Source organism: Borostomias antarcticus, assembly GCF_949987555.1.
Source record: "Borostomias antarcticus genome assembly, contig: scaffold_237, whole genome shotgun sequence".
Classification (NCBI taxonomy): Eukaryota; Metazoa; Chordata; class Actinopteri; order Stomiiformes; family Stomiidae; genus Borostomias; species Borostomias antarcticus.
In genome coordinates, this window is record NW_028176562.1 from 19,541 (window position 1) to 30,857 (window position 11,317).

Consider the following 11,317-nt stretch of genomic DNA (forward strand, 5'->3'; position numbering starts at 1 on the left):
CCCTTACCGTCAACACTGATGACCTGTAGGTTTTCTGTTTGCTCAGTCCCAACCTTGTGCTGTTTGTAAACAGCCTAAAAGTCTTGAGCCTTATCCTATATCAGTTGCATAGTCTGTCGTTTTCCAACCATTCCGTGGCAACTCTCACGATATTGTTTAATCGTTCGATTATAAAAGCGATCAAGCATATTGCTGACAATTTTTTCCTTATGCCAGCAGAGTACTGGTCAGTATTGAGGTTTAACTGGGCATCCAGCGTAAACCCGCTGGATTGCTTCCACTGCCTGTAACTACGACGCTTGACTACTATAGAACCAAACAAACTGGACAGTTGTTGAGAGGTATTTTTTCTGACAGGATTTCACTGCGCACCGACGCTACCAGTTACCGACGATTACTGCGTCTCATCATTTGCCTGTTTATCCAGATACCCATGTAGAAAAAGGCGCATCACTTCGTTGCTTTCAGTCTGGATCGCTCTCTCTGGTGTCGTGCTCTTGTTGGAGAGTGAATTCAAGGTGTTGAATGATAGCGTCCAAATGATCACTAGCTGGTGAGAATCTGAATAATTGGAGGTATTGGCGTAGGATGCGTTCACAAGAGACGGTGTTATGGGGTTATTGGTTTGACGACGTTATATTACCATAAAATCGTCTAATGTTCGTTACCTTATATATCGAAAACCATGATGTTTTAGCGGTTGCATTGTTGTATCAAAAGAGCCGCACCAACTAATGAAACAGGCTTTGATACCACTGAGGTTTATCTAAAGTCTCAGTGCATGTGGCAACCGACTGGCCTGTCATTCACTGACTCGATGCCCATCGTTGTTTGTGACAACCACAGGGCCAACAGCCTCAAGGTCTTAAGTGAAGAGGCTAAACGGGTGAAAACGTCTATAGGTTGGAAGTTTGGTTTTAAGTTACACCTTATCATTATCATCTTGTTGGAGAAATTATATCATTTTGCCTGACAATGCTAACACCGATGACCGTAAATTATTACCAGATCTCATCGAAGAGTTAACTGGTTGGATTTATGGAGATAGGGCTACGTCTCTGAGAAGTTGGTAGTTTAGTTGCGGGAGAAAGGCCTGAACTTGGTAACGAAAGTCAGGGAAAATATGCAACCAAAAGAGCCTAAGGTAGTTGATAAAGTGATGTTGCGTAAACGGGAAGTAATAGAAAGCGTAAATAATCAGGTGAAGAATATTCCGCAGATCGAATATACTTGACATCGTTCACCATTTAACTTTGCTGGAAACCTGATGACATGATTTATTGCCTATGCACGGCAGCCAGAAAGCCACATATTGATGTTCCAGTACTAACAGAAGGTGTACCAATAGCGTTATGGGCGTAGAACTCACGTACTTAAGTCTCTTCACGGCCTCATGATACAGGTATGGTCACCATGATCTTCCAAAATCTCAGTTAGTGTGCACTTTATGTACGTGCTATTCTGTGGTTACTTGCACTTGCACTTGCACTTGCACTTGCACTTGCACTTGCACTTGTCATTCATTACGCAGGATCAGCCGGAGGTGTCGGCAGCTATTTAGGTCAGTGGTGATTCTAGTAAGTCCAACTTTTGGCAATCTTGATCAGGTGCTGACGGTGGCTAATACTGACTGCGTCTGTTTGGTAAGTCTTAACTTCGTTGGGCTTGGTGAATGGTGGTGGTACTTGCTTCAGCTGAGTCTACGGATTTGGCTTGTAGTATTACTAAAGAATCAGCTGGCAAAGCAGTTCTGAAGAGCTGATTTTGCATTATGGGCTGAATGAAATATTGCAGCCTTGTTGGGAATATTTTTCTAGAGGTATTCGTGAAGATAAAAAAAACGTTGAAATACTTCTTGGTTTTTATACTGTTCAGTGCTCTGGTGGCCTGTACCAAACCAGTTACCTTCACTGATTTAAATGGGGACTCTGTTGCTCTTACCAGTGATAATGATCAATGGCTTGTACTTAATTTCTGGGCAGAGTGGTGTGACCAATGTTGGGATGAAGTGCCTGAGCTTAATGAGTTGGCCAGAGATGGTCAGATGCGCGTACTGGGGGTGGACGTTGACAGTAGTCGTGGGGAGTCACTGGTCAATAAGGCAAAAGCACTGGATATCCGTTTTCCTGTGTTGCAGGAGTCCCCACTTGTAGAGCTGAATATTCCTTCTCCACAGGTTTTGCCTGCAACCTATATTGTGTCTCCAAAAGGCAAAGTAATGGTCAAACTGTTTGGCCCACAGACTAAGGAACGTCTTGAAGAGCAAGTTCAGCAGCTAAGCCAACAAGAGCGAGAAGAGTCCTCCAATGGCTGATATTTGTAAAAGGGCATTTGTTGAAGGTCGGGTGCAGGGCGTCTGGTTTAGAGGTTCGGCCCAAGAGAGAGCCAGTCGTCTTGGCATAGGTGGCTGGGCAAAAAATCTGCCTGATGGTCGGGTGGAGGTGTTAATGTGTGGCCAGCTGGATGCTGTGGAGCAACTGGAGCTTTGGCTTCATAAAGGACCACCTTTAGCCAAGGTGGTCCATGTAACGATTGCAGTAGAATCCCTGCAGGCGTTTGACTCATTTACTACTGGTTAATTATTGCTCCAATGGCGTTCAAGGGTGGTATACACTCTTTCTGGGTACCATGTTTTGCCTAGACTGCCATTATATCTTGCCAAAGCCCTAGTCAGGTTACCTTTTTCTTTTTTCATATAGCGACTGAGAATGGCAACTCCATAGCGTATATTTGTTTGTAGGTTCAACAGATTATCTTGTTTCTTCCCAATTACGATTTTCCAGAAAGGCATTATCTGCATCAGGCCAAGAGCCCCAGCAGAGGATACGGCGTATGGATCGAAAGTAGATTCAGTGTGAATCATGGCCAGAACTAGTTCTGGAGGAAGATCGACTCTACTTGCTTCCTCATGAACCAGCTTTAGAAGTTTAAAGCGAACCTCAGGATCATCAATATATTTTGCTAGCCGAGTTGACATATCTATCAGCCATACTTGAGTTTCAAAGCTTTTGGCAAAGCTGTCAGGATTTTCAAGTGTTTTAGCAAGAATATCCAGAGCTGGATGATTGGGTTGACTCCAAGCTACTGGCGATGTTGAGGCCATAAACAACCACAAGGCGCAGATGATGGTTTTGGGTAGTCCTTGTTTATTCAGCGGTTCACGGGCTGATACGTTTTTTGAGTAATCCAATGATTTCACTGAGCTGAACGTCTTCTTTATCTGTGGAGGTTCGGTGTTTATATTCCACCATGCCATTGGCCAGTCCACGGTCACTGAGCACGACGCGATGTGGAATACCTATAAGCTCCATATCGGCAAACTTCACCCCGGGACTAGCTTTTCTGTCGTCCATTAGAACTTCAAAGCCAACTCCAGACAGCGCCTGATACATTTTCCCCGCAGCATCACGAACGACTTCTGACTTTTCAATCTTCAGAGGGACTAGGGCAATCTGGAAAGGTGCAATTGCTTCCGGCCAGATGATGCCGCGGTCATCATAGTTCTGCTCAATTGAGGCAGCGACAGTTCTGGACACTCCTATGCCATAGCAACCCATCGCCAGTGGAATGTTTTTGCCATTCTCATTGAGAACAGTGGCATTCATTGACTCGCTGTATTTGGTGCCAAGCTGGAATATATGGCCGACCTCAATACCGCGTTTGATAAACAGGGTGCCTTTGCCGCAAGGGCTGGGATCGCCTTCCTGAATGTTGCGCAGATCTTCAATACGGTTGAAAGAACAATCACGATCCCAGTTAATGTTAAAATAGTGTTTACCTTCTATGTTGGCACCGGCACTGAAATCAGCCATTTTGGCGACAGTACGATCCGCAATCACAGGGATAGGAATATCCACTGGACCAAGAAAGCCAGGGCCCGCACCAATGATTGATTTGATCTCTTCATACGTAGCAAATTGAAGTGGAGAGGCTACGTCGGCAAGGTTTTCAGCTTTGATTTCGTTCAGCTCATGATCCCCACGAATCAGCAGGGCGATAAACTCACAGTCAGCTTCTTTTGCAGCAGAAACGATCATGGTTTTGATGGTTTTCTCAACAGGCAGGTTGAATTGCTCTACCAGTTGATCGATTGTCTTGGCATCCGGGGTATCAACCAGTTTCATCTCTTTAGATGGTGCTGGGCGATCACCTTCTGGAGCCAAGGCTTCAGCTTTTTCAATGTTGGCTGCATAGTCGCTCTGATCACTGAAAACAATGGCATCTTCACCAGACTCGGCCAGTACGTGAAACTCTTGTGAGCCACTACCACCGATAGCGCCGCTGTCAGCCTGAACCGGGCGGTATTCTAGACCAATGCGGTCAAATATGCGGCAATAGGTATTGTGCATATTCTGGTATTCCGCTTTCAGGCACTCTTCAGAAGTATGGAAAGAGTAGCCATCTTTCATCAGGAATTCGCGGCAGCGCATCAGGCCAAAACGGGGGCGGCGTTCATCACGGAATTTGCTTTGAATCTGGTACAAATGAATGGGCAGCTGCTTGTAGCTATTAAGTTCATTACGGGCAATATCTGTGATGACTTCTTCATTGGTTGGGCCAATAACGAAGTCACGGCCGTGGCGGTCCTTAAAACGAAGCAATTCAGCACCAAACTGATCCAATCTACCGGTTTCCTGCCATAATTCAGCGGGTTGAACAGCTGGCATCAGTGTTTCCAGTGCACCTGAACGGTTCATTTCTTCTCGGACGATATTTTCAACTTTCTGCAGAACTTTCAGGCCCAGTGGCAGCCAAGTATAAAGGCCGGATGCCAGTTTACGGATCATGCCTGCGCGCAGCATTAGCTGATGGCTGATCACCACCGCATCGGCAGGTGTCTCCTTGAGGGTTGGAATCAGGTACTGACTGGTTCTCATGTGTTGTGTTACCTGGGTGTTCAAAAAAGTTGATGTCAATTAAAGCGCCATTTTAAGGCCACGTGGTTATTATACCAATCGCTGTTTCAAAATCCTCTGTTGTTGACCATTTGCCTATGTTATGTTGACACAAGTCTGCAGCCCCAGTGGTTCGTATAGTCGTTTTCCACAAGACGTGCTGGGGCAGGTGCAGTGGTGCTACATCAAACCCTCCAAACGCAGCTGTAAGGCTGGTGTACGAGCCATCTCAGTGCTCAAACCATAGCGCCAGAGCTTGGTTGCAAGAACTTGAAAGACATGGGTATTCATGCGTTCTTGCACTTGGCCATGAACGTTCTGGTTTGAGTTGAGGCAGCAATCTTGTGTCAACAGAGCCAGAATATCCTCGGTATATTCATGCAATTACGATTTTACAGCTGGAATGGAACTTTACGATTCTTTTGAAAACAAACCTGCTATATTTAACTTGGGTGAGGCTCTTTTGATACGGCGATACAGCTGATAAAACATCATGGCCTTAGAGATACTAGGTAACGAAAAAAGGCGGTTTTATGATGATATAATGTTGTCAAACCAATAACTGCATAACCAGTCTTTTGTGAACGCATTCCACGCCCATACCGGCGATTATTCATTCTTTTCACCAGTTTGTGATCATTTAGATGCTATCATTCGGTACCTTGAATCCACTCTCCAACAAGAGCGTGGCATCATAGAGAGCTATATCCGGATGGTGTGACTCTTTTGATACGACAATGCAGCTGCTAAAACATTATGGTTTTCGATATATCAGGTAACGAAAAAGAGGCGGTTTTATGGTGATATAACGTCGTCAAACCAATAACTACATCACACCGGCTATTGTGAACGCATCCTACGCCAATAACGTCTATTATTCATTCTTCTCACCAGCTCGTTATCATTTGGACGCTATCATTCAGCACCTTGAATACACTACCCAGCAAGAGCATGGCACCATAGAGAGCTATATCCAGACTGAAGGCAACTAAGTGTGGCGCCTTATCCTCCAAGTATCTGGATAAACAAACCAATGATGATCCGCAGCAATCGGCGATAACTAGTAGCAACGGTGAGCAAAGCAATTACGTTAGAAAAAATACCTTCCGACCACTGACCTGCTTGTTTGGTTCTGTCGTAGTCAGGCGGCGCAGTTACATCCAGCGGCAGCAATCCAGCGTGTTCCCGCTGGATGCTCAGTTAAACCTCAATACTGACAAGTACTCTGATAGCATGAGGGGAAAAATTGTCAGTGATGTGATAGATCGCTCTTATGATTGAGCGATTAAACGACATCGTGAGAGTTGCCCAAGTATGGTTAGAAACCGACAGCTATGCAACTAGTAGCGGATATAGCTCAAGACTTTGAGGTTTTTTACAAACAGCGCAAGGTCGGGATTGAGCAAACAGAAGACCTGCAGATCCTAAGTTTTGACGGTAAGGGCTTGGTGATGCGCAAAGAGGGGTTGATGGAAACAACTAGGCAGAACGCATAAAAGAGTTAGCAGAAGCTGCAAACCAAGCGCAGTCCGGGAGAGAAGAAAGATCGTAAACGAATGGCACAGGTAGCCACCATTTATACGGTAAAACACAAGCCTCGAACGGCAGAATCGGTCATGGATATGGATCGAAAGAGCGACAACGTTGTGAAATTCCATCCTCCTGATAGGAATAAGAGAGTGTGGGCCAGTGTAGAAAGATAGGCTGAAGCCGTGATATAAGAAGCTTTCGAGGAAGCGCTTAGGCGAAATCAGGAGCAGAAACGGCAGTTGGCCATTGTTATTGATGGCCACCCTCATCAGCGGGAACTGATTACAGAAATTATGAAGAAGAAGGGAGTTGAGGCAACCATAATCATGGACTTTATCCATGTACCTGAATATCTGTGAAAAGCTGGTTACTGTTTACACGACAAGTGGGATGAGACTAGTGAAAGATGGGTGGTAGAACGGTCCCTGAAGATACCAAGGGTATAGACTAACAAGGTGACCATGGGAATCCGGCAAAGTGCGAGCAAGAGAGGTCTGATAAAACGTGAGGCCATTGATAAGTATGCAGACTATCTTTTAAAAAACCGTCCCAGACTCTGCTACGACAAGGCACTGGATGCTGGCTATCTGATTGCTAGTTGAGTCATTGAGGGAGCTTGCCGTCATTTGATCAATGACCGTATGGATCTAACTTGAGCAAAGGGAGTTAGGAAGGGGCAGAGGCTGCGTTGAAGCTACGCTCACTGGATTCAAGTGGAGATTGGCAGACGCATTTGAACTTCCATAAGGAATGCTCTCGCCTTCGTAATCATGGAGAACTAATTAATGTGGCGTGGTAGCAAGGTAACCACCCCCTAATCAGATCAGTCACTGAAACCGCCGAAGATCTTGATGTTAACGTTTATACCATGCATTCCTAGATTGCCAAGTATCATCGACCTAAGTCATCTGGAAAAGTCGAGAAAAATGATGCGCACGTATACGCCGAGCTGAAACGTTTACGTAAAGAAGTGCAAGGCTTAAAGCTGAGCATGCCATCTTAAAAGGGTGTGGTGCCCTTGCTGCGACGCCCCATTCATTAATTCTCCATTATTACGAAGGCGAGAGCATTCCTTATGGACGTTCCAATACGCTTGCCAATCTCCACTTGAATCCAGTGAGAGTAGCTTCAACACAGCCTCTGCCCATTGCAAACTACACTTTGCCCAAGTCAAATTCATACGGTCATTGATCAAATGGCGGCAAGCTCCCTCAATGATGCCACTAGCAATTGGATAGCCAGCATCCAGTGCCTTGTCATAGCAGAGTTTGGGACGGTTGTTTTGAAGATAGTTTGCACACTTAGGCATACCGCAGGTTTTGTCAGACCTTTCTTGCTGCACTTTGACGGATTACACTGGCCCTCTTGTAAGACTCGCCCCTTGGTATCTTCAGGGACCGTTCTACCACCCAGCTTTCAATAGTCTCATCCCTCTTGCTGTGTAAGCAGTGACCGGCTTTTCACAGATATTCAGGTACATGGATAAAGTCCATGATGATGGTTGTCTTAACTTCCTTTTTTTCATAATCACGATCATCAGTTCCCACTGATGAGGGTGCCCATCAATAATAATGACCCACTGCCGTTTCTGCTCCGGATCTCGCCTGAGTGCTTCCTAGACAGCTGCTTCTATCACGGCTTACGCCTCTCTTTTCTACACAGGCCAACTCTCCCTAACTCCTAGCTGGAGTACAGGATTTAACAACGTTGTCGCTCTTCCGATCCATATCCATGGCCGATTCTGCCGTTCGAGGCTTGTGTTTTACCGTATAAATGGTGGCTACCTGTGCCATTCGTTTGCGATCTTTCTTCTCTCCCGGACTGCGCTTGGTTTGCAGCTTCTGCTAACTCTTTTATGCGTTCTGCCTAGTTGTTTCCATCAACCCATCTTGGCGTATCACCAAGCCCTTACCGTCAAAACTGAGGATCTGCAGGTCTTATGTTTGCTCAATCCCGACCTTGCGCTGTTTGTAAAAAACCTCAAAGTCTTGAGTTGTCTCCGTTTCTAGTTGCATAGCCTGTCGGTTTCTAACCATACTTGGGAAACTCTCACGATGTTGTTTAATCGCTAGATCATAAGAGCGATCTATCACATCACTGACAATTTTTTTCCTCATGCCATCAGAGTACTTGTCAGTATTGAGGTTTAACTGAGCATCCAGCGGGAACACGCTGGATTGCTGCCGCTGGATGTAACTGCGACGCCTGACTACGACAGAACCAAACAAGCAGGTCAGTTGTCGGAAGGTATTTTTTCTAACGTAATTGCTGTGCTCACCGGTGCTACTAGTTATCGCCGATTGCTGCTGATCATCATTGGTTTGTTTATCCAGATAGCATTGGAGGATAAGGCGCAACACTTAGTTGCCTTCAGTCTGGATATAGCTCTCTATGGTGCCATGCTCTTGCTGGACAGTGTATTCGAGGTGCTGAATGCTAGCGTCCAAATGATAACGAGCTGTTGAGAAGAATGAATAATAGACGTTATTGGCGTAGGATGCGTTCACAATAGACGGTGTGATGTAGTTATTGGTTTGACGACGTTATATCACCATAAAACCGGCTATTTTTCGTTACCGGATATATCGAAAACCCTAATGTTTCAGCGGCTGCATTGTCGTATCAAAAGAACCACAAACATCTGATTATACAGCCAGTTCCACAGCTGATTCCTTGAACTCTATCACATATGGTTTAACTTTTTTTTCTGATATCTGGGCACGCCTTAGGTGCTTGGATATTATCAGAGTCTACGTGTCCTGATAATTATAACCACTTCAGGCTGGGCTTTTTTGGTCTGGATTATGTACACTTGGCGTTCTGTTGACAGGGAGTTCATCATGGCGCCGGTTCTGCAAGTCTGGACAACTTTCCAGAACTTTGTTTCAGCTGTTATTAAGCGGTTTCTGGATAATCGTTGTATTGGAAATGCTGCTGCACTGACTTATACGACATTGTTTGCTGTCGTTCCAATGATGACAGTGACCTACAGTATATTGTCTGCGGTTCCCAGTCTCCAAGATGTGGGAGACTCCATTCAGAATTTTATCTTTGAGAGCTTTGTTCCTTCCACAGGGGAGATGATTCAGTCTTATCTGAATGATTTTTCCAAACAGGCGAGAAAGTTAACCAGCATTGGTATTGCTTTCCTGTTGGTCACCTCCTTTCTGATGTTGAGGACCATAGATAAGGCGCTGAATAATATTTGGCAGGTGGCGTATATTCGTCGTGGTATGTCAGGTTTTTTACTGTACTGGGCCATTCTTAGCCTTGGGCCTGTACTGTTAAGTGCTGGTTTTCTTGTTACCTCCTACCTTGCTTCACTGAAGCTGGTGTCTGATACCACCGCCATTCTTGGCGGTGAGCAGTGGCTCCTGCGTCTTATGCCGGCTTTTCTAAGTACATTAGTGCTCACTTTGTTGTATACGGCGGTACCCAACCGGAAGGTGTCAGTGGTGCATGCGCTGGTCGGGGCGATTTTTGTCGCTATAATGGTTGAACTGGCAAAAGTCTGTTTCACTTTGTTTATCACATTGTCGCCTACCTACCAACTTATTTATGGTGCTTTTGCAGCAGTGCCACTCTTCCTTCTCTGGGTTTATCTCAGCTGGTTGATGGTGTTATTTGGGGCTGTACTGGTTCGTTCTCTTGATCTTTATGGTAAGCAGTCCAGCAGTGAGAGCCCTCATCAGCTGATTTCCATTTTATTGATTCTTAAGCATCTTCAGGAGAAGTTTGAGGCTGGTCATGGATTGCATTACATCGATTTGCAGAAGCGTGACTTGCCGGTCTCTCTTGATGACTGGGAGCGTCATACCTCTCGGCTGATGGTGTTGGGTTTGATTAGTAAAAATGAAGGTGGGGAATGGATCTTGGCTCAGGATCTTCGCCAGATCAGCCTGTTTAGTTTTTGTGAACAGCTGCCATGGCCCATGCCACAGGATGAACAACTACAGAATATTCTCATTCCAGACAAACCTAGCTGGTTGTCTGACTTGATTCAGAGAGTGCAGGCTGTAAATAGTGCCCGCATGGAAGCACTGGATTGTTCACTTGATCAATTACTGTCCAAATGACTCATGGTTTGTCTTGTTCTTGAGGGGCTTGATCTGGACTATAATCGGTTGATCATCCCACCATTCCATCTGGGGGTGGTTTCTTTTCTATGACGCCACATTTATTAGTTCTCCATTCTTACTTAGGGAGAGCATTCCTTGTGGAAGTTACAATACGCCTGCCAATCTCTACTTGAATCCAGTGAACGTAGATTCAACACGGCCTCGGTCCTTGCAAACTTCACTTTGCGCTGGCTAGATGAATATGGTCATCGATCAAATGTAGGCAAGCTCCATAAATGATTGTCACTGGTAATCTGATAGTTAGCATCCAGCGCCTTGTCGTAGCAGAATTTGGGACGGGTTTTTTGAAAATAGTTTGTACACTTATCAATGGCCTCACGTTTTGTCAGACCTTTCTTGCTTGCTCGCACTTTGCCGGATTCCCCTGTCCACTTTGTCAACTCTCCCCTGAGTATCTTCAGGGACCGTTCTACTACCCATCTTTCAATAGGCCTAATCCAACTTGTTGGGTAAGCAGTGACTGGCTTTTTACAGATATTCAAGTACATGGATAAAGTCCATGATGATCTTTGCCTTAACTACCTTTTTTTTCATAATCCCGGGGATCAGTGTCCGTTGATGATGGTGCTCATCAATAATAATGGGTGCGGTTCCCTTGCTACTACGCCTCATTAATTAGTTCTCCATGATTACGAAGGCGAGAGCATTCCTTATGGAAGTTCCAATACCCCTGCCAATATTCACTTGAATCCAGTGAGCGTAGCTTCAACACAGTCTGTGCCACTTGCGAACTCTATTTTGCCAAGATTAGAT

At 45.3% G+C, this 11,317-nt stretch overlaps 1 protein-coding gene across 1 annotated transcript; it reads right to left on the reverse strand.

Annotated features, from left to right (window-relative positions):
- Positions 1 to 3,158: 3,158 nt before the first annotated feature.
- Positions 3,159 to 4,877, reverse strand: LOC311328346 (proline--tRNA ligase-like; the record flags this gene model as incomplete). The annotated part of the gene is made up of 1 exon (XM_084462330.1): positions 3,159 to 4,877. The coding sequence occupies one exon, from the start codon at positions 4,875 to 4,877 to the stop codon at positions 3,159 to 3,161; it is 1,719 nt and encodes a 572-aa protein (XP_084318456.1).
- Between the last annotated feature and the right edge of the window lie 6,440 nt (positions 4,878 to 11,317).